The sequence below is a fragment of the Siphateles boraxobius genome, unplaced genomic scaffold, assembly GCF_051911475.1.
Source record: "Siphateles boraxobius isolate OS27281-9 unplaced genomic scaffold, OSU_SipBor_1 35, whole genome shotgun sequence".
Classification (NCBI taxonomy): Eukaryota; Metazoa; Chordata; class Actinopteri; order Cypriniformes; family Leuciscidae; genus Siphateles; species Siphateles boraxobius.
This window is the reverse complement of record NW_027508975.1, coordinates 10016114-10040010: the sequence shown is the minus strand read 5'-3', so window position 1 is coordinate 10040010 and position 23897 is coordinate 10016114. Positions and strand designations below refer to the sequence as shown.

At 37.3% G+C, this 23897-nt stretch overlaps 2 protein-coding genes across 4 annotated transcripts in view; one reads left to right on the top strand and one right to left on the bottom strand.

Annotated features, from left to right (window-relative positions):
* Nucleotides 1-137: 137 nt before the first annotated feature.
* yars1 (tyrosyl-tRNA synthetase 1) lies at nucleotides 138-7815 on the top strand. Its single transcript, XM_077196349.1, has 14 exons — nucleotides 138-421; nucleotides 706-776; nucleotides 1411-1557; nucleotides 1654-1829; nucleotides 3732-3861; nucleotides 4104-4184; nucleotides 4519-4611; nucleotides 4745-4880; nucleotides 4960-5045; nucleotides 5140-5275; nucleotides 5436-5536; nucleotides 5620-5813; nucleotides 5922-6063; nucleotides 6932-7815. Exons 2-14 carry the CDS (start codon nucleotides 720-722, stop codon nucleotides 7040-7042), a joined length of 1590 nt encoding a protein of 529 aa, XP_077052464.1. The 5' UTR covers nucleotides 138-421; nucleotides 706-719; the 3' UTR covers nucleotides 7043-7815.
* A 186-nt stretch (nucleotides 7816-8001) lies between these two features.
* The window catches only part of nhsl3 (NHS like 3), a 42511-nt gene continuing 26615 nt past the window's right edge, over nucleotides 8002-23897 (bottom strand). For all 3 annotated transcript variants that reach the window (XM_077196335.1, XM_077196336.1, XM_077196337.1), the window contains 6 exons: nucleotides 13844-13996; nucleotides 13670-13710; nucleotides 13108-13234; nucleotides 12689-12796; nucleotides 8936-12529; nucleotides 8002-8850 (listed from right to left, as the gene is read on the bottom strand). In XM_077196335.1, the coding sequence (XP_077052450.1) occupies nucleotides 8828-8850; nucleotides 8936-12529; nucleotides 12689-12796; nucleotides 13108-13234; nucleotides 13670-13710; nucleotides 13844-13996 (4046 nt within the window). In that variant the 3' untranslated portion in view covers nucleotides 8002-8827. The remainder of the gene's footprint in view (nucleotides 8851-8935; nucleotides 12530-12688; nucleotides 12797-13107; nucleotides 13235-13669; nucleotides 13711-13843; nucleotides 13997-23897) is intronic.

Sequence of the window (23897 nt, the reverse complement as noted above, 5' to 3'; positions counted from 1 at the left end):
TTTTAATTAAAAAAGGAAAGGACAAAAAAAAAAAGTCGAACGCTCAATGCTACTCAGAGTAGGAGCGGCCCCTGATGGAGTCAGACAGCTATTACAATGGATCGTAGTTCGTTGTTCTTCAGTCGATTACTCCTCCTGTTGATGGATAGCTGGGCAATTGATTGTTCAGAGCTGATGCAACACTACCACATTACAAATAAGTATTTCGGAAAAAGAAAAAGAAAAACCTCAAAAATACATATTTAGTTAGACATATACAATATATTCCGCAGATAAATGTCCAAATATTTGTATTGAAATGACTGATGATGCTAACCTTTATTGACATGTCTGATGAGGCTTTTATTATGAAATACGTGATGAAATCTTGTTGCAACCGGAAAAGCCTGTCACCGGCACACACGTTTCTCAGCCACCACCGGTGAGCTTTTTTATTTTATATGTGATCTTTTGTAATCTATTATTTACTGAAATTACAAGATAATTATTAAATTTTTTGCCAATAAATTGCCTGCTTTATGGTGCCTCTATCACTCCTTGAAATGGATGTTAGACAGCACATCCTCAGCTATTCATTGATAGCGCACGTCACTTTTTGTTTTAAAGCCAGGTCTAAATAACTGATCCTTAAAAGTAATTCTGGCTGCCACCAGAATCACAGGTAGAATTTATCTTCGTTATTGACCTGTTTCTCAATCTGTACAGAAGCAGCAGACATCATGGGAGAGCAGCTGAGCCCTGATGAGAAGTTCAAGCTCATCACCAGGAACCTTCAGGTGAAAAACAATATCTGGAATCTAGTATCTGAAATCTTCTGTTTGCTTTGAGATTCTTAAATCCTCAAAATATATTAAACACTTGAAGTATCATGTCAAAGGAGCTGTTTTTGTTTTGTTTTTTCTGTTATTGTTTTGAAGAGATACATTTGAAAGGTTTCTGATTTCATTTTTACATGTACCGCAGTTCTATGGAGTCCTAAACCGGCAGACAAAAAGTAAAACCAATAAATAAATAAATATGTATAAAAATATAGTATTTAATCCTGAATTTATTTTTGTATTACTTTTTGCTTTCAGTTATTATTTTCTGCATCTACTTTTAAATGTATTTTTATTATCTTTTACTGATATTTATTAAATAAATTTTTTTTGTTTTTTTAATTTTTATTTATTTATGAGTTTATTTATGAGTTTATTTATTACACATGTATTTATACATTTTAGGGAGGGCAAATTAATGTACTGTATTAATAAATGAAAATGGAAATAAATACATGAGGCAATAAAGGAATATAAAAATAAATGAAAGAACAAATAAATAAATAATTAAATACAGAAAATAAAAAGTATTTAAAAAAAAATCCGGATTACCATCACTCACTTACTGTTTCTGTCACTGTTGTTTTCAAAGGAGGTTCTTGGTGAGGAGAGGTTGAAGGAGATCCTGAAGGAGAGGGAATTGAAGGTTTACTGGGGAACAGCGACCACAGGCAAACCCCATGTGGCTTACTTTGTCCCCATGTCAAAGATCGCTGACTTCCTGAAGGCGGGCTGCGAGGTTTGACTTTGGCGTTCTGTATTGGTTCTGAATTACTGTTGTCAGCATATAAGCACTTATCTCTGGTGTGTACCTATTTGTGTTTTTGTTCTATAGGTGACCATCCTCTTTGCTGATCTCCATGCCTACCTAGACAACATGAAGGCTCCCTGGGAGCTGCTGGAGCTCAGGGTGAAGTACTATGAGCAGATCATTAAGGCTATGTTGGAGAGCATTGGAGTTCCCCTTGACAAACTCAAATTTGTCAAAGGCACAGACTTTCAGCTCAGCAGGTAAACACTCCTCTTGGTTTAAATACTGTATTTCAAAGAACTACATTGGATGATAATCGACCAAACACATGGTTTTATAGATATTCCAAGCATTGTACTGGGAAATTGTTTTTACTAGGGGTGTAACGGTACACTGAAGTCACGGTTCAGTAAGTACATCGATTTTGGGCTCACTGTTCGATACGAGTTCGGTACAACAGGAAAAAGCAACAAATCCCCAATACTAGGTTTCTTTTATTTATTTTGAACAGAAAGTAGTGCAAATTACAGTTTGTTCCACCTAGTGGCATTTAGTTGCCCCTGAGGTAGATGGTACAGAACAGCCTCCTTTAGTGTATTACAGTTACATTTATGCATTTGGCAGACTTTGATTTTTGTTCAATTATAACAGCGGAAACAACTTAAAATACTGGCCATCCAGAGATAAAATAAGAGTAAGATGTCATTCGAAACTGTAAAGTTTATTTATTATTGTACACTCACAAAAAAAAAAACATTCTGCTTTTGTAAAATAAAGAAAACTAACAGGATGCTGCTTTTCTGCCATCCCGGTTTCCTTTCCGTGAAGTTAGTGGAGCTCAATTAATTGAAACTCAACGTATAAGCTACTAGCAAGCTATGGACCTCTTGACCTGAGCTTCGTGACGCACTTCCGTTTGGAAATAGTACGTCTCACTTATTTCCAGTAATGTTTACTTTTAATGTACTGTGGTCAATGAGTTGAACAAACGCCACCTAAAATGAGTGTCCGCAATAAAATTTAAAAATGTGACAATTTTTATTGACAGGAGAAGGGATATTCTGATGTTTACTGTGTACAGAATTTTCTAAATGTATCGGAACATGACGTTAATCCAACAAGCCGATCTGAGAAAGCAGTGGATGTGTAAAAATACGCCATTATTTCACCAAAGGGTGCCAGTGTTCGTCTCAACTAGTGACCGCGACGCTGAAGTTTATTAGAATAGATAAATAACATCACTACAAACCACGAACATTTATATATTTGGATTAAATATTTTAACAATTCGGTGTCATTTTTCATTGTCAATCTTTTCACTATTTACATGTTTATGCCCAAAATGATATAATATTCAAAGTAGTTGACTGTCATTCTCCTCTACGCTGTGTACGTTATTTATTAAATAGCCTTAATCAATTTAACATTGTTACAAGCACCTCGCGAGCATTCATTCATTCAACTATTTTAAAAGACTGGAATAAACACCAGCACACACAAGCAATCCTTTTAATAGTCAATTTCATTTAAGAATGTAAACCCAACAGGTATGACATGTCAGAAAGAGAAAAAAACAGTTAATGAGTAGTCAAGTATAGGACTGCGCTGCAGCTTATAGTGGATACATATATTTAGCCTATTTATTATTCAGAATGCACAGTTGGAAAGAAATTACATTTATAGGCACATTTCAGCAGGCTCAAAATAATTAATACAGAGATCATTATTCATTGTTTTAATCAATTGGCAGCCATAAAACATAGTGATAATCTGCATTCTCATGTGCACTGAATGCTCTAACCGGAAACTCCCGATATGTACTAACTAAAACGCGGAAATAGTTGTGCAAGTAGTCCATTGCGTGCACTCTGAACTCTTGTTTTGGGTTGGTGGATAGATCGTCTCTTCTTCTGCTCTTTTTCCTGCTGTGGTGGTTGGCAAACAGTGTTAAATTACCGGGTACGCCCCCTACTGGATTGTAGTGTGGATCACCTGTGACTGACTGTATTCGTCGTCTGACTGTATGCACCGAATACTGATGTCCGTACTGTGACGGTTCGGGACGAATACATGTACCATTACACCCATTTTCTTACATTATGAATGAATATAAAGAAAGTAAATGCAAATTACAATATCTTTGTATGGTTGATCTATAATAGAGAGTACACTCTGGATGTTTACCGACTGTCATCCGTGGTCACTGAACATGATGCAAAGAAAGCAGGGGCCGAGGTGGTCAAACAGGTTGAGCATCCTCTTCTGAGTGGTCTGCTGTATCCTGGACTACAGGTATGCAGATTGTCTTTTGCTAACCTTTTTTCAAATGAAAGAATTTTTTCATTTTAAAATTGTAATAATCCTTCACAATATTTTTACTGCATTTTTGATCACATGAATGTATTCAGTACTTTTGGGTACTTTGTATTTAAACCTACATTTTGTAAATAGCGAATGACCTTTTGGTGTTCTGTTCATTATTCTGATTTTCGGCATATTCCAGACACTTGATATTGTTTTTTTATTTCCATCAGGCACTGGATGAGGAGTTTTTAAAAGTAGATGCTCAGTTCGGGGGTGTGGATCAGAGGAAGATCTTCACATTAGCTGAGAAGGTACATTTGATTTTTTTTTTTTCCAAACTTAATTTGCACTACTTCCTATACACTGTATTTTACTTTAGTGTGCCAGTAGGAAATAGAAAATCTCACCGTATTATTACAATATTTAGAATTTGATATTTCCTCTGGCACTCTAAAGCAAAACATAAGTAACGGCATAAAAGGGACAGGCAGGGGGTGGACAGAATAACAGGCTGAATCAAGCTTTCTACCATGCTATTGTACTGTTTTGATTACTCTGTACTGATCACCATAAATATGTGTGTGCCATAAGGTGTAATTGATAGGTATATTTTCGTTGTTGTTGTTTTTTCTTCTTCTTCTGCAGTACCTGCCCTCACTTGGGTACACCAAACGTATCCACATGATGAACCCAATGGTTCCGGGACTGACCGGGGGCAAGATGAGCTCCTCTGAGGAGGTACGCTACCATCTACAACTTTGAAGATTCATATAATTAAAGAATCCCATTGATTCGACGGGACGGGATAGTGGCTTATGCTGTTGTATGTTGTATTGATTCAGCATTCTCAAACTTTCTTGTCTGATATCAGGAATCCAAGATTGACCTGTTGGATAAGAGCCAAGAGGTGAAGAAGAAGCTAAAGAAGGCATTCTGTGAGCCTGGAAATGTTGAGAATAATGGCATTCTGTCCTTCGTCAAGCATGTGCTTTTCCCGCTGCATTCAGGTGAGCTTGGGCACAAAAACATTTTTTTAGAAAATGCAAACATCTAGTTAAGTGCTTAATGACGTGTTCTTATTTTCAGAGTTTGTGATTAAAAGAGATCCAAAGTGGGGAGGCGACAAAGTCTACACTGACTATGAGGAAGTAGAGAAGGACTTTGCTGCAGAGGTATCTGAACAGTCCTTATCCTTGCTATTTAATGTACAAATAATACGTTTATAAATTCATCATATGTTGACCCCTGCACTGCTTGTACCTGCAGCAAATCCATCCTGGTGACCTGAAGGCTTCAGTAGAGTTGGCTCTTCACAAGCTGTTGGACCCCATCAGGAAGAAGTTTGAAACCCCAGAGTTGAGGAAACTGACAACATCAGCTTACCCAGAGCCCTCTAAAAACAGTGAGTGAAAATTCACTGTCTAAAAACATTTAGGACACAATCATCGACCATTATGATCCCATTTAACAATAAAAAACAAATTGGAGCTGCTTCAAGATTTCGAATGAGTTTTAGGAAAAGGTAAAAATGTGCACACTGTTTGATTGTCATTGCTTCACAGAAGGAGGAGCGAAGGGCAACCCTAAACAAACCCCAGATGAGGAGGAGGTCATACCATCCAGATTGGACATCAGAGTAGGCAAAGTCATCAGTGTAGAAAAGGTAGAGACGGCCAGCAATAAATTTTACGATTTATTTTTCCAATAAGAGGATGTTGAAATAACCCTTTTTTCTTTACCTGTTAGCATCCAGATGCAGAGTCGCTATATTTAGAGAAAATTGATGTGGGGGAGGAACAGCCACGGACTGTAGTGAGTGGACTGGTGGCCTACATCTCCCAGGAGCAGCTTCAGGACCGTCTTGTAGTGTTGCTATGCAACCTAAAGCCTCAGAAAATGAGAGGGATTGAATCCCAAGCCATGCTGCTCTGTTCTTCAATGTTAGTAGGGCTGATACACCCTAATTTAACTATTTTATTCAATCAATGAAGATTTTCTTATAGTAAAAGTCATCTTGTCTTGATCTTTCTGAATGTGATGGCCTTCAGTGAGGGAGAGCCCAGGAAAGTGGAGCCTTTGGATCCACCAGAAGGATCAGCACCAGGAGACCGTGTTTTTGTAGAAGGTTATGAATCAGGCAAACCAGATGATGAATTGAAACCAAAGAAAAAGGTGTTTGAGAAGTTACAGGTATGCGAGTTTTATATATTTGTACTTAAAGGGTTAGTTCACCCAAAAATGAAAATTAAGTCATTAATTACTCACCCCCATGCTGTACCAAACCCGTAAGACCTTCGTTCATCTTCGGAACACAAATGAAGATATTTTTGATTAAATCTGAGAGGTGGATCACTGCTACATAGGCTGCCAGAGGGAATGAAACTTGACGGCCCAGAAAGTCATTAAAGAACATGTTTAAATATTCCATGTGCCTACAGTGGCTCAACTATAAGTTTATCAAGCGACGAGAATACTTTTTTTCCGAAAAAAAAAACCATAAATAACGACTTTATTCGACTATTCCTTTTCTTCCTTGTGGGCCTGAGACGAGAGTTCAAGAGATTTCCACGACGCATGCGCGAGAACTGAACAAGAAGTATTAGAAGAAGAACGTCCTCTTCTCAGTTCTCGCGCATGCGTCGTGGAAATCTCTTGAACTCTCGTCTCAGGCCCACAAGGAAGAAAAGGAATAGTCGAATAAAGTCGTTATTTATGTTTTTTTTTTCGGAAAAAAAGTAGTCTCGTCGCTTGATAAACTTATAGTTGAGCCACTGTAGGCACATGGAATATTTAAACATGTTCTTTAATGACTTTCTGGGCCGTCAAGTTTCATTCCCTCTGGCAGCCTATGTAGCAGTGATCCACCTCTCAGATTTAATCAAAAATATCTTCATTTGTGTTCCGAAGATGAACGAAGGTCTTACGGGGTTGGTACAGCATGGGGGTGAGTAATTAATGACTTAATTTTAATTTTTGGGTGAACTAACCCTTTAAACACTCATTATGGTATCACTGTGTCTTATTCTTGGTTGTATGTTTATTTGTCTGATCTCTTCAGGTGGATCTGAAGATATCAGGCGAGAATGTTGCACAATGGAAAGAGCTAAATCTGATGACCAAACTAGGACAGATCACCTGTAAAACACTGAAAGGTGGAACTATTAGCTAGACAGTCTTCACCATTTTTCTCAAAATCTTCAAAGCTTGAGTTTCGATGACAACCCAATATTCCCATAACAATTACACGTCAGGTATTACTCATCATAGTCATCAAAAACTGCTACCTGATTCTGATGGAAAAACAAATGGCTTACAATGCCATTGCTGAATTTTTACTGTTTCATTTAGCCATGTCAACCTGTAAATGATATAATAGAAGACAAATACTGGAGCAGAATACATATGGGTATTGCCTGTGCTTTACATTGCATGTATTGCTGTCCAAGATGTTTTATGCATTAAGTACTGCAGTAAATAATCTCATGCTCATTTGTTATAATGACAAATTAAGATTCTTCCAGGAGTTCATCTGTTGTCCTCAAATTCAGGTCTTCCTCTTCAATTTTTTAACTATTAAACCATTAATGGAAACGGTTCAGACATGAACAATCTATATACATAATAAACTGCAATGGGTAAATATTTTAGGATAAGTTTAGCTTGGTTCACAGGGAAACACCTCAAATTTCATGCAATGTAATATTCAGAACTCATCTGATGTTAACCAAACGCATTGAAATAAAGATGATTCATAACTATTTTTCTTTATGAAAATAATGATGGAAATGTCTTCAAATGTACCTTTGCAGTTTTTGTCATGAACTAGAGATATCTAAGTATATTAACCTAAAAATGAAAGTTTGGGAGTCTGTTAAAAAAAAAAAAAAGTCACCATGTAAACATTAGAAATTAATTCTTGATTAAAGGATATGTGAACTATAACTCATTTGCGTATTTTGCTGTACTGAAAAAAGCAGCTTTACCAGAGAACATTAAAAGGTTTTCTCTTCTGATGAATGAATATTTACACGGCATAGACAAACAAAATATATGGTTGTATGGGGGGTGTATACTGTGTGTAATGCTATATTTGTATGTCTAAGGAATTTAAAAACAGTCAAAACAGGGTAAATCTATAAATATCTTTTAATGCACATTTATTTTTAAAACAGAAACAGTGTTGTAATTCTATTCACTCCTTTGGAAGTAAATAGTTACTAAAGTATATGGATATACTGTATATATTTACATCAATTTTAGAGGGACCGTCAGTCAATACTTTTACTAATTTGCTGGTTCCAACAGAAATACAGCATTTAGCTTACAAAGTGCCTTTGATCTAATGAAAAGTAAATATATAAATGTTTTGTATGTTATATGTTTCAGCCATGGTCAGCATACTTCAGAAGTCATAAAGATAACAGATGGTTCTGTACATGTATTATTACATATTTGCTAAAAGCAAATTCTAAAAGCTGATTTCTGTAGAACTAAACCTTTCAAAAAATTGTTAGTAGAAACGACTTCTTTCATGAAAGCTAGCAATCAATCTCTGTGCTTGGACATATTTAGATATGTCAAATTTTGTTTGCACTATGCAGTGATTACTACCACTAGTGACCACTAGATGTCAGTTTAATCTCGTAGTCATTAGCTTTAATAAGTCCACAATAAACTTAAAGTGACTTTTCCCAGAGCACAGAAACTCATTTAGAAAAATACTTGAAAGTTTGTAATAAAGCTATTTAAAAAAAAAAAAAAAAACAGATTGGGGAAAAAGCTTTTGCATACATTTGAAGGCCATTGTCAGGCTAAGGCTTTTAAGACAGTTGCGGTATCCATGGATACTTGATCACAATCTCACTTGGGCTTTTATCACTTGCTTTGTCCTCTTGTCTTTGCCAGACTGTGACTAAACAGTCCAATCAAAACTCAACTCATCCATCATGACTCTTCAACATGCAGTCTCTGTACTTCCTGAAAAAGAAATGTAATTACAATGATCATTTACATGGTTCCATCTTCATGCACAAATTGAAATAACCTTTGAATGCTTCCTTACTTGGTTGCTCTTGGCTCCCTAATGATTGTGCTCGCTGGCCAACAGGATGCACTGGATCACTTTGCCCATTAACTTCAACTCTCGTTATTTGTTTATTTGTCAAGATCTCTGTCTTATCCAGTGTTACATTCTCTGTCTTGTTGGGAGGATTTGTTCCATGCACTGGTTTCTTAGCAACAGGTGGCGGCACTTTAATTGCCTTTTTTGTTCCATTAGTAATTGTTCCATTTTGTTCCATCTTGGCTTGGTCAGAAACATGCATAATCTCAGCAGCAAGACTCTGTTTGAGGCTTGCTTGGACTTCAGGCGAAGAAGGTGTTTCAATGATAACTTTTTTTGTGCTTTTGGAGAATATAAAACTGGCTGTTGATGCAGGGGACTTATGCAAGTCACAGCTGTCTGGTGTTTTAGGGGATGGCACAGGTGAACTAGCAGTGCAAGTTGAGGATAAACGTAGATTGAGCATTGCAGGTACTCCACTGGAGGACATAGCAGCTGTCTTCATACGTATAGCCTCTTGGAGACACATGGATGGGGCTGGAGCAGGAGAAGACTTAGCAGGTGAGTTGGACTTCAAAGCCAAGGATTTGCGAATAGGCTTTTGTGGTGTTGCTTGACTAGTAAAACTGTGATCCTCATTTGTTGTGGTCTCAGTAATTGGTTTGCTATCATTGTTTATTTGATTTTCCCCAACATTTACAGATCGTAGTCGCACCATTTGAAGTAAGGAAGGTGTGACAAGTGGTATGTTGGCATCTTCCTTTGGAATAGGTGAGCTTTTGTGTCGACACAAATGTTCTTTGCTCCGGTTGTCTTTGTTTACAAGGCTCGGATGCCTTCGTAAGTTAACAATAGATTGGTTTTCCACTGGAAGCGGAGGTGCAAGTGGCAAATTGGAATCTGCTTGGCTTTCAGGTGATGCATGCTCTGATGAATCTTCCCCTTGTACAAGTTCACCCGGTAATAAAAAGGACATTTCAGGAGAGGCTACAGTTGTTTGCTCCTTGCTAACTTGGTCCAACGAGAAGTCTGATACATTATTACAAGGCTTATCTTGTTGTCTATTCTCCATACCATTTTGTACTGTTCTTTCTGGGAGAATGGTATGCATGTCTGGACTGCTGTCCATATCCGAGGGATTAGATGACACCAGTTCTGTATTGGATTGCTGTTCACATGAATCTTCATGGCAATTGACCGATATCTCTGAGAGGGGTTCATGCATGAACGAAGGAGGTGGTGGGGGGAAGTCAAGTTCATCTTGTTCCCCAAACATCAAGTCAGTAGACTCTTCCATTGGTGGTGGTGGTGGAGGCCAAGAAGACTCCAGGAAAGTCACCTGTTCCTCTTTTTCTTGCTTCTGTTCCTCTTTTTCTTTAGATGGGGGTATAGACACTGAGGAGGCTGACATCTTTTTAGTAGGTGGTGGAGGAGGGTGGTGTTCTGGAGGTGGAGAAGGAGGTGGAGAAATGCCGTTGACATCAGGTACTTCTATACCAAGGGTTTGCATTGGTTTATGATTCAAAAAGCCCTTTACATGCCAGTTTCTTTGGATCTCCTCATTGGTTTTGTCATTCCTTGGGGAAGATGTGCTCACAATTTCACCATTTGTTTTGAGTTCATAGTTTGTTTGTGAAAGCAAACTTTGATCAACTTTGATAGTTGGTACCTTTGTTGTTACAAGTATTTGACTACCTCTTTCCTTTTGGTCCTCTACAGTTCCTCCCCCTTGTAAACAAATAGTTTGGTTGACCTCTGCAAGAGTTTCTGGACTTTCTAGTTCATTATGTAATGTTGAGCTTCCATTATGGCTCACATCAGGAGGTTCTGTCGTTTGTTTGTGCACTTGTGGTGATATGGACTCATTTTTTTCTGTTACAGCTTCTTTGTTCTCCATTTGTTCTTCAATCTTCCTTTCTTCTGTTGTCTGTGTCTTTGGGATAATTTGTTCAAGGATTTGCATTGAATTTGCGTTTTGATTTTTACCTATTGATGACTCTTTTTGTTGTTTTTGAAGCTGATGTAACTTATGGGGGTTTAGACCTGGGCCACATAATAGTTCAAGTGTCCGTTTATTGTGAATCCAGCTTTCAGGGAGTGGGGGAGATGGGGCTTTTACCTTGGGTGGAGGGGGAATGTTGAACAGTTCCCTAAGAGCATTATTTGGGTGTTTAGGTGTTACCTTGTTTTTCACTGTTGTAAGCAGAGGGAAGCACTTCAAAGGCTCCGATGGAGTGGTGTTGGTTTGAATGTCCTGATGCGCCGTATCCGATGTGACTGAAGACAGAGATGTCATTGACGAAGAGACTGAAACCACCGGTGAGCTCTGTACACCTGCTCTCTCTGGTTTTGAAGGCTTAACTCTTCTCTTTCCAGGTGAGGAGGGACTAACCTCTTTAGGGGAATGCGTAGGCGTCCCACTTTGACTTGAGTATCCACTTGAAGGAGATAAAGTCCTATCAAATTTGTTTTCATCAGATTCTCCAGTTTTCTTTGGAGATGAGTTACTTAATCTGACATGACTTCCAGTAAAAGCTTGATCAGGACTAAGTGGGCTAGATTCCACAGATGTCTGGAAATCTCTTAATGAGCTGAGCACGAAAGAATGGACAGAACTCTTCTCGTTACTGGTGGACTGATGGTCTTCTTTTGCATTGCTGAGATCTCTACCGATTTGCTCATCATTTGGTGCTATATCTTTGAGATCTTTTATGTCTACACGCTCCCTAGATCTCCACTTAAGTTTTTCATGATGCAGGGAATAGGTTCTCTGAGGCGGTGCTGGTGGTAGTTTTGTCTTCATTACAGAGAGATTACGAGAGAACGAATGGCTGTTTCTAACATTGTCCCCTGCATCATCCATCTCCCTCTGGTCCAGTCTGTGATTTGTATCTTTACTGTCAGAACCTGTCCAACTTCTTGAGCTTCTAACACTCATGTCCTTTGGGATTAAATCTGAAACTTCTTTGGTGCTGTCGGCAACAAAGGTTGGTAGACACCTTCCTTTTGAAGAGATTGTCGAGGAATTGGAGACGACAGTCTCAGATGATTGTGAATGGCTCTTGTTGGAGCTAGCGGTAAGAGGACCTTGATTTGTCCCACCTCCAGACCGTGAAGTAGCTGGGCTAGCTGATGCTAAACTACTCTTGCTGACTGTACTGGCACTGCGCCGACTGTGATCATGATTAATTTCAATGATATCTATTGCAGCAGGCAGAACTGCATTTGGAATAATCTTGGATAAATACGTTGCCTGTGGTGAAATAGACATAACGGGACCTTGAGGCTCATGCAGGAAATAAGAAGTGGTCATCCTTGGCATAGCAAGAGACTTAGGCCTCTGTGCAGTGCATGCTCCTAGACCAAGCTTTCGGTTTAACTCATCTTGATAGACAGAATGGATGTGGTTTATTAGGAACTCCTCATCTCTTGATGTCTGAAGAACCTCAATGTTCTGCAGTTGTACACGAGCCCCTTCGTGATTTACAAAAGGGAGCTCTCCATCAGTTGTCGGGATGACAACTGTGCCAGATGAATCATCTTCATCACATTCTCTGTTTGGAAGCTGCTGCAGTATAGTTCCTCTTGCCATATCTTAAGTAGAAAAAAAGCAAAGTAATGTAATTCTTCTATTTTTGGCTGAATAGCTGTGTAATCTCATATAGTTGTCAAAGTTGCTGTTTTAAGGAATGTCATTCTCAAAAACCTGATTTAAAAAAAAAAGAAATCTGACAATAACATAGTTTTACATGCCCAATTCTCTTTGAACTTGCTGTGGTATGCCCATGATAGTTGTTCTTCTACTTCTCCTCTTGGTCTTGTCCAGTCTTTTAACTGTGTTCAATGGCTTAAATGTGGAACCTAAAGTGAGTGATAGATCAAACAGAGATTTAATTTTAAAAAAAATGTCATGCCATTCTCTTCAGTTGCTTTTAGATTTAATATGAAGTCGTATACAAAATAATGGCAGTAAAAAAAATGAAACAACCTTGATAAAACTTTTTTCCACATATTTTCTCTGAACCTGTCTATCCCAGGATAGATCAAAACTTAATTTTGACAAATATATGGTTTTGTCTTCGTATTGCTATACCACACATTAGAGGAAAAATAGGTTATGTGTCACTAAGCATGGCTTATTTTAAGACCTTCTTAAAGTCAGCATTCTATACCTTGACGTGTAAGCACTGAATGCGAGGAGACTGCTGAGACAGTCGACACTGAATTGAGAGAGTGCCCAGCAGTGCTATCAGTCTCAAGTGATTCATCTCTTTCTTTTGAGCTTGTGTCTTCCTCTGGCTGTCAAGAAATCGAGGTCATTGTTATAAAGCAATTCAATAAAATGTATTTGTACATTTATTATAAAATGTATACATATTTGTTTGGATATCAAAAAACAATGAATGACGTCATGTGACGCTTCCGTAAATAGGGTACAAAAACTTCTTTGCAAAAAAGAAAACTAAGGCTTCTTATCATAAGAGTTTGTTGGATTTGGGCCCTTGAAACTTACATTTTTAAAAAAAATTTTTTAGTTTTATGATTTGTGTCTTATGATTTTCATTGTTATATACAGTTGACAAGGTCAATATCTAAGAGATGGTATAGACCAGAATTACCACGGTTGAGAGTTTAAAAACATTTTATTTGTTTATATTTAGCTACTATTGTCTAACATCTAATAGATTTGACTACAGATTTTTTTTTCTTTTTTTTTTTTCTTCAGAGGCTTACCTCAGTATGATCATCCTGAAAGTCCACCCCATTTTTGTGCTCTGTATGAAAGAAAGACTGAGTGAGGTGCATCAGAAAACAAAGTTGTGCATTAGAAGGCCAGAATGTGAGCAGTGGATCAAGGTTGTCATAGATCAGTGCATTTTGTGTTATTGATTTGAGCATGAGGCTCACCCTCCTGTTGTAGTATCTTCAGTCCCTCCTGGGCTTCTGTATGCAGGTCTTCCAGGTACTGTGGCCTGCTCCCTTCTATGAACACATTCTCCTGGTAGTGCTGGGAGGTTGTGTAATGTACAGTCAGCTTTCTTTGCTCATCCTGTTTTTGTCCTGCCAAAAATAGAGGGAAGGGAAAGGTATTGTTATTTACATAAAAACGGTTGCAGTCTTTCCCAAAAGATTCTCCAAAATCTGGGGAAGTTGTGGCCTAAGACATCTTTTCCTGTCGGCCACCGTAACTTCTGTTGGTTGCAATTCGCAACGTCACCGCTAGGTGTCGCTAAAATTTACACACTGCACCTTTAAGGAAAGTTGAACTATTTCTACCAGATCAAATCAAGATTGGTGAAGCATAAGGAGGACAGTTTTGCAAGAGGCTCAAGTCAACATCCACAAATATCCCCACTGATGATTATTTAATTCAGTATGAAATTTGAAACATGACTGAATAAAGATTTCCACACCCCCATTTTGTAAATGAGGTTCAATGAAAGCCTGAAAATCTGGTTGTCAAATGATCTAACTATCCATTCTTTTTCTATCCAGTAGCAACACCTGATAATGCTGGAAGTTAATTCTATTCAGATTGTTGACAGGTGTTAGCGGCACACGTTGATAGATTTCCAACATGGCCGTGGGCTTCACACTCATGCTGTGACCAGGTAATCCTTTCTGATCTTTAATTCCTTGAAATACCAGATTGCCGTTTAGTTCGCTGCCTCTGTTTAACATATGGCAGCTCAAGGGCGTTCAAAGAAAGAAGTTGACTTTTCTTTCTTTCTTTAAATCTTCTAGCAATTTAATTCTGAATTATTTTATTCAAGTACTTGTTTATTACCCAACAAGACCAAGCTTGGCTGTAATCTGAGGAACTGTGATAAATCCTCCGAATAAGGGCAATGTACCTAAATTCTATGAAATAATTCCACAGCAGTTGTTTTGGGTAGCAGATACTATATAATCTGGTTTGACCCAATGAGAACATTTAGACTAGAAAATGCAGTAGGGCGACCTAATGTTACCACTTATTGGTAAATTTATTCCTAAAACATACATTACTTTAGTTAGTGTGTGCCTTGCACCGAGACTCACCGTTAACTTTACAATAGGGAGAAACAGGACACTTGAGGGTGGCCTATCGTAGGACTGGGGCACTCTCAAAGGAACAGTGAGAAGCCTCATACTTCATTGCGTACCTCCTGAGTGATTTAAACTACTGGCCATGAGATAACCTATTTGATGTTTCAAAAGGCATTGTAAAATTAAGTTAATGGGAGTGTTTTAGGACAGGGACTTTCCCTTAAAAGAGATCTTCTCAGCCTCTTTGCCATTTATGCAGATTTCTAACTGTTCACTTGGTATCAACTTTTAAACTTTTTGTATAGTACACCCCATGGGGGTTTCAGGTGTCCTGGCACTGACTACAGACATTGTGATACAACAGAGTCGCAACGCACACTGGCAAGTGCGCTGTATGAGTCCATTTCACAAATGACTCCTTTTTAAAGTTAAAGGAATGTTACCATGTTCAATACAACTCGTTTGTTAATCGGTTTCCATTTCAAGTGGATTTCAGTTAAAAAAAAAAGTTTGTTTGTGGGGTATGTTTTACAAATGAGAAATATTTAAGAAGCTTCACTTGTATTAACATTTTTTAAATTTTGTTAATTTTAAGAGTAATAGATGAACATGAACACTAGTACAAACAATGTGCCCTAGTATAAAGGTACATGGGTAAAAGCAAAAAGTGTGTATGCTAAAGAATGAACTGTAAGCGGCTCCCGCATGTTACCTCATGTATGACCGGCAAAAGTGATGGCAAGATAAAATATAACCTTATTCTCTTTTTACTCTGTAATAATCATCTCTATCTGTACGGGGATATTAGTAATATTGAGTCTGTACATTTATGACCATTTCATTGCACATTTTCCCTCAGTGTTCAGAAGCTACCTGTTACACATATACAGAGAACCTTGCCTCCAACAATGAATCCACAACCGCGATATATTTTTGTTTTGATGCCTGTTGTGCCATTTTAAAATTAAATTTTAAATTAAATAAGTACATTCATACAAAGAACAGCCTTTACCTTTTTAACATCTGTTAATTCTAGAAGTCTAAATACATTAACTAAAATAATCTAGATTCGCATCGAAGAGCAAACAGTATCTTGAGAACCAGGTGAATTATAAATGTTTGAAGGGGAATAATCATCTATAAATTCTTGGATCTGTCAGAATTCTTGAATCTGTCTACTCACCCTTCTTCTTGAAGATTGACAACAGAGACCGAACGTTTTTACTTATAAACATCACCATGTCTGTCTTAAGGTAAAGGTCCAGGTAGAGATCATTGCCGTTTGAAAGTGTCTCTTACTAAAATGATTAGAGATACACTCTTTCACCAAGCAGCATCATGACTAACTGTCCACTTCTGCAGACACGGACCAAGTGATGTCAACTAGCTGTCTCCCGTGAAGGATAATCAGGTCGGACACAATGAGATCTACTGTTTGCCACCAATCCACCAGCTGCCCTGATCTTTCCCACCCCTCTTCATCTATCCTCCCCCTCGCCCCGGCTTTTGTCAACATCTTACTGTGTGGTGTCCCCCAATGTGTTGGCTGTTTTCCTCCATTGTATCATACACCAACTGAACTTGGGATTTCCCTCGAAGTGGGAGCCTGGCTAATCTGCCACCCCTAAAATCAGCTTGGAAACATGCCACACTAAGATTAGGGCATCTGCTTCACAATTTGATCCACAGTATAGTAAAAAGGCATATAGATTTGATTTATTATTTTTATTTTTTTGAAGTATGCAGTGACGTTGTATATCTTACATTTTTAACTTTAAGTAGCAGAGAAAAGACTGCAAGAATAGATTTAGAGTATATTGCTTTAGGCATTTTTAGCAGGTGTCAGAATTAGTTCAGATTATTTCAGGTTTAGAGTAACATGAGCAACTATTTGTTTTTCATGTACATATTTAGGGGTGCAGCAGCACTTTACCATTAAACAATTTTTCAGGGCGTCCCATGTCCTCACTCGCTGCGCTAGCTTTGGCACTAGAATAGAGATTCAAGTGGAGTTGGCTGAGAATTATGGGGGTTCCTTCAAACTGAAAAGGAAAGGTCACTATTTCGGCTGGAAAACTTTCACCACTTTTCCCTTCAATTCACTGAACCTTTTCTAGGTTTGCTAAGGTAAACATTAATATTGGTCATAAGTACAATCGAACAAACCCCTTGAATGCATGAATTGGTACCTCAACTTAGATGTTTGAGAATTGTGCTATTATGTTTCTGAGCAATTACATTTAAAAAAAAATCCCATAGACTTTGCTAATCTTTTTCTTTTTTCAGTGTCATTTAGATTGCACCCAGTCTACCAACTGCCTGTTGTCCAACACACAAAATCCCATTAATATTTATCAGGGGAGCCATAAGACACCATCTGGCACATGGTGTGAGATGAGGGTTGAAGAGCATGCCTTTAAACCACCACCAGACCCTTGAGTTTCTTCACACTAAAGCTTTTGAGTCCCTAGAAAACAAATGACACTTGACAAATGTGTCATGACAAATGACACTGTATCCCTGACCTGAACACTCAGCTGCTTGGCTATTAGCAACCAGGTTTGTATGAATGCAATTAATTTGTAGTGATAGTGTGTATTTATATATTAATATTATGTATTGATATTTTGAAATAGCTTTTATTTATATTTTTATATTTTCATTTTTTATTTTTCTTAATATTTCTAATTCATTCATATTAGTACTTCATTTTAAACTTATTTTTGGTTTGTTGCCAGGCCAAAACTGTCAATCTTTTTGAATTTAAAAAAGTTTAATATTTATATTTTGTATTGCTAAATATTTCCATTATATTTTTATTAGTCTTTATTTTAATAATGTAACATTATTGTTTGCAATGATTCTGCTAAAGGAACATCTCTCCTTAAGTTTCCTAAACATGCCCAGATAATGCACAAAAGTAAAACTGACAGATATGAGAGCCAAAACTATATATATGTCACAACATGGCTGTTTGTTGCAACTCATAATACACATTGAAGTTGTTTTCCCGACTGCAGACGGATAGAGGAATATTTTTAGCTGAGAAATTGTTGTGAAATGAGTTGCCCATAAAGCAAGTCACCTCATTCTCACAATCCTAAACTTTTCTCAACACTCTCAGATCGCTGTCCTCATTTAAACCAAATATTTTTGAGTAAAGTATATAGGTACACAAGCATATACGGAAGGTGCAAGTACGAAGAAACCACAATATGCTACAATTAGCTTTAAATATTTATATCCACCACCCAGTGAGACTTATAAACGTGGGTTTGTGTTGCTTGGCCTGGGGCATACTCTTTAACATTTGACTTAATCTGGGATGAAAACACCAATAGAAGGTTAATGTACCTTGCAGCAGTTTTAGCTTCTATTTTCAGATTTTTCCTTTGATAGCTTTTGCTTTGTGTTTTCTTCCATAAAATATGTACAAATGCCTAGAAATTAGCATTCTTTGTAACTATTATACACCCACAGAATTAGCTTGATTTGTATCTGCTTGACTTTAGCCAACAAGTGCCTTATTTGTTGATTTATATTTATGGAATTCAATATGCAACCCCTGCTGTAGTTGGTTGTTTAAGCATGACTAACAGAATCCTGCCCCAGATATCAGACCCAAATGTCCCGTTCTGACAATGGGTTGCTTTCATAAAACTCCTTCTGTGTTGTTTTCAAGGAATCTGACCAAACGACTGAAGAAGACGATACTGATGTGTTAGGGCGTCTTCTCAAAGTCTCCAAGGATGATGATGCATTTTTCCTCAGCTCTGCTCCCCTCCCCTCCTGATCATCTGGTTAATTTTAGAGCGCCCTGCATTGCACAACCTCAAGTCATTAATGCCAGGAAGCTGAAGACATGTTTATTTTCTTGGCTTTAATGGAGTTCTGTATCTATCAGTGTTTACAAGTCCCTCGAAGCATCTATAAATCTTCTGTACATAAAAAAACACTGTGCGAAGTAATACTCTTCCCCCCTGCTTGAAAGCTTCATCAATGCTAAAAACAATAGCGTGAGGGGTTGAGAAGCATGCAGGGTTTATTCTGCAGGTGGCATGATGTTTTCAGATAGCTCTCATTCTTTCACACACAGCCTTCCATATAGATGGAAGAAAATGAGATGACATTCTCAAGGTGTATTTTCTTTTACTAAATTTACACTGGCCACAAAATTTTTATTGGACACTTAAGGCACACTTAAGCGAATGAATTATGTCACTGCATTTTATATACACAATAGCAAATCAGGTAGCTTTTGAAGCTTTCTTTTATAGGAAATACAGCACAAGTACAGTTTTCAAGCAAGACTTATGCATTTTTTTTTTAATATAAACCTAGACAAAGAAGTTAAAAAGTACTTGGACACTTTGTGTTTGTACTTTTGGGCCATTGTATATTCCAAAATCCCATGATTTTCAAAACACTTGCACACAATCTCCACCCAAGCCAACACACTAAGGCATGTCTTATTTGTGCGTATTATTGTGTCAAATGATTGTTAATATTTTAATAAGATATGGAATATTTGATTTCAGGAAATCTATATCGCTCTTATCCTAAACATCGTCAATCAAATTTTCAAGATAGATGTGTGCAAAAGAAACATAGAGCTTCCAGTGACTAATGTTGTGTGTTGAATGTCAAATGTTGCTATAAAACGTGTTACAGTAAAGCATACACTGATTAAATATTTTGCATCCCATCTACTAAGTTTCTACTATCATCATCATGGAGGTCACACAAGGTTGCATGGTGCTAACAAGTAGAAATCCCTTGAAACACCAAGAACACGATAAAAGATCTTGCAGAAGCAAGCTAAAATTGCACGGTTGCTTCAGCAAATGCGTTTTTATCTGACGTTTGCTTTGCTAACGCTATCGGTTAAGTTTAGGGTCGAATGGAACGTTATTTTCAAACGCGATGGTATGTTAACCTTCTAGTGCCACTCTTTCATTTCTTTTCCGGACTGCCATTATAAAAACAGCCAACATAATAAAACGTTGCCAGATTCAGTTATTTTACTTGTTAACAGAACCATATGAAACAGTATACTTTCTCTCTCTCTCTCTCTCTCTCTCTCTCTCTCTCTCTCTCTCTCTCTCTCTCTCTCTCTCTCTCTTTCTCTCTCTCTCTATCTCTCTCTCTCTCTCTCTCTGTGTGCGTGTGGTGCTTAAATGTTAAGGTGACATTAGATCATGCAAATAATAGCATCTATTGTTTCTTTTTAGTCAATAGCAATGTTTAAGTGCTCATGCCTCTGTTACTTATATCCATTCTGGATCTCAATATGGCTTCTGTTCAGAGTGTCTTTAAGAGGAGGTGATATTAAATTAATTAAATAATAATATATACATTATAAATGAAATAATGTGTTGTGTGTTTATAGATAAAAACAGTTACTGTTACAGTTTTGTGGCCTTTAGTCCATGTCTGTTAGCTTTGAAGCTAACTCTATGCTAATGCGATATAGGGCCTATTTGTAGTCTATCTTCATTGTTCTCTGCAATCTACCCATAAACACAACCCATAAACACAAACCTCTATCTCGTCATCTCACCTTCTTTGACTTTTACCCAGTTTTTTAAGACTAGTTTTTCAAGAGTTATACTAGGAAGACTATTTGTCTGTTTTCACAAACAGTTTGCAGAGCATGACCCTGAGCAGAGTCTTTCTCTCTCTTTATCGCATCTGATCATTCATTATTAGTGACAACATCTCCGGGCAACAATTAGTTTTGACCAAAACAATGTCAATTACATTGTCACGAAAAATACAGCACAAGATTATACTGCACAGATCATTGTGCGGCTGAATCTGGATCATTCACATAATGTATTTTTATAAAATCAAAAGTTCGGAAAACATCCTCATAACATGATTTTTATGAAGCAATTTCAAAGTCTAGGAGTTGGGAATGCTGTGCAATTTAATCTAAGGTTTTGTGGTCAAAACTTCCAAGAAAGGCAAAGAAAGAGACATAGAAAGTAACCCCAAAACATGTAAATATTATAGCGAATATCCTTCCACAGTGGTGAAATCAAACACATGCCGGATACAGACATTCTGAAAGGGATTTGAGTTTAGTGGTATTTTTACTCTTTAACACCACAGAAGGCTGTTGTGGACAGCAATGAGTCGCGTCCAAGCCTCAAAGCTTAAGCTCTTGAGTTACTCATATTCACATAAACTGTCTAACATAGACTAAGTTCCCTCTGATTTTCAATGCATTTAAATGTTTTGATGCTTTAATTATGTCCTGAAATGCATAAGTCGCATTGCTATTTTTGACCACAACTCACTATTAAAGCCAGTCATGTGAAAACAGTTGCTGTGCTCAATGGTAAAATATTTGCATTTGTATTCTCATGCTATCCATGCTCATGTTATTTAAAAGCCATGGATGCACGACCTGTGCATGATACTGTGGATGAAACATGCTTGTTCTTTCCATTATGTAATAATTACATTAATCAAACCGACTTCAAAACTAAGTAAACCTGGACAATGTCTCTATTTACGAGTGTTTCAAAGCAGTGTTTCTTCCAAATCAGTAAATGTCTGATTCTTTTAATAGGTTCTTTATACAATTATGTAGTTTACTGTTTCTAAGCCTGTAGGGTTTTTATGATGCATTCATTTCTTCTTTTCCGTGAACAGTTGTGTTATACTGCAACTGCACAGGTTCTTACCCAAGGTTTCACAACCATCATTTAACCTTTGACCCCACTGATAAAAAATAAGCAGACTTGTCACATCTTGCCGAAAGTATATTTCAAACTGAAGAATGTTTGAGTGGAGCTTGTTTAAGTAAACCAAGTCAAAAGAAAACACTTTAGCTCACTTTTAAAAAGAGTACATATTACGGAAATATTGTATTATGTATTTAGTGAGTGATGATTGCCATCAGCATTCCATTTGTCAGATATCATAATTTTTCCTAAAACAAGACAAACCCTGTTGAATATGGCCACACAAAAACACTATCCCTGGTTTAAGATGTTGAAATGACTGCAAACAATAGCAGTGGTGGTTTTGTAATCAACTGTCACAGTCAATCCATTTTATCCTCTTCTCATTTCCGTTAAAGGGTTAGTTCACCCAAAAATGAAAATATTGTTATCATTTACTCACCCTCATGTTGTTCCAAACCTGTATGAGTTTAAGAATGTTGGTAACCCGACAGTTGACATTTTTTTCCTACTATGGAAGTCAATGACTTCACCATCAACTGTTTGATTCTTCAAAATGTATTATTTTGTGTTCAACAGAAGAAAGAAACTCTTACAAGTTTGGAAAAAATTGAGGGTGAGTAAATAATAATAACATTTTCATTTTTGGGTGAACTATCCCTTTAAGCTGCTAACCAACTTGATTTTGTCACATGAATCAGAAGCTGTAAATGTGAGTTGTGTCTTGAGCCGTCTAATTTGTTTGACAGGGTGGAAGGCAAAGACGCCAGCTGGATTACCGCTGACGTGAACGACTGACTGATACAACAGAAGAAGAACATCAGCATTTTAGTTGACTGAAGGTACTGCAAAGATCCTCACAATTCAGTACGAAAACTGAATTATATCAGAAGGGCCTAGGTAATGATTCAGACGTGTTGACTTTATTAGTGAAATTATAAAATAAGTAGAGTATCTGGAATCTGTCATATCAAGTATGTGCCCTGAAATAAACATATCTTGTTAAGATTTCTGGGTACTGAGAATCATCAGTCTGGTGACTCAACTTTATATGAACTCTTAATTTTTTTTTAATCAAGCAATATTTAATTTAAAAGAAGTTAGAAATCAAACACAGTCACCGTAGTGTGTGTGTGTGTGTTGTGTGTGTGTGTGTGTGTGTGTGTGTGTGTGTGTGTGTGTGTGTGTGTGTGTGTGTGTGTGTGTGTGTGTGTGTGTGTGTGTGTGTGTGTGTGTGTGTGTGTGTGTGTGTGTGTGTAATGTCCCCACAAAGATGGCAATATCCAAAAGCATTGTCCTTGTGGGGACATTTTTTGGTCCCCATGAGGAAAATCGCTCATAAATCATACAAAGTGATGTTTTTTCAAAATGTAAAAATGCAGAAAGTTTTATGTGATGGTTTAGGGTTAGTGTTGGGGGAATAGAATATATAGTTTTTTACATAATAAAAAGATCATTATGTCAATGGAAAGTCCTCATAAAACATGAAAACCCAACGTGTGTGTGTGTGTGTGTGTGTGTGTGTGTGTGTTTGTTTGTGTGTTACTTTAACAAGCTCATAATGACAAAGAGCAGTTCTGTCTATGCTAATGGACATGGTGTGATTCTGATAGAGAACAGACACAGACGTTTTCTGAAAACAGACCCTACCTGGTATTATATAAGGACAAACAGTCAGATTAGTTTCTGCTCCGAAAAATAAAAATTCTGTTATCATTTTCTTACTGGCATATTGTTTACCAAGCATGTATGACTTTCTTTGTTCATTAAAACACAAAAGAAAATGATTAGCAAAGTTATAAGCTGCTTTATCTAAAGCTGGCTTGTCACAATTGGTTGCATAATTTCACTGAATGGAAATTAGCAGCATAATCCTTCTTCGAAATATCAACTTTTGTGTTCCTCAGGGGAAAAAAAAGTCATACAGGTTTGTAATGACATGAGGATGAGTAAATGAACCTTCATTTTCATCAAATTAACCATCAGACGAACATCAGCTAAATTCAACTCTACACCTCTAGTTAATTATAAAGAGTGCAGGAAATGGTTATCCATATGCAATGCAAACTGCAGTAAATGCAGTTGGAACTAATAATGCTGCTTGGACAAGCGAGGCTTCTGATGTTATATGATGCAGCAATCTCCCATACTGCTTTAATGATTTCCTCAACTTACCTTCTGCATTAGGATAAATGCATTATGAGTACTTTACTGCAATCTCACTGTAACACACAAGCTCT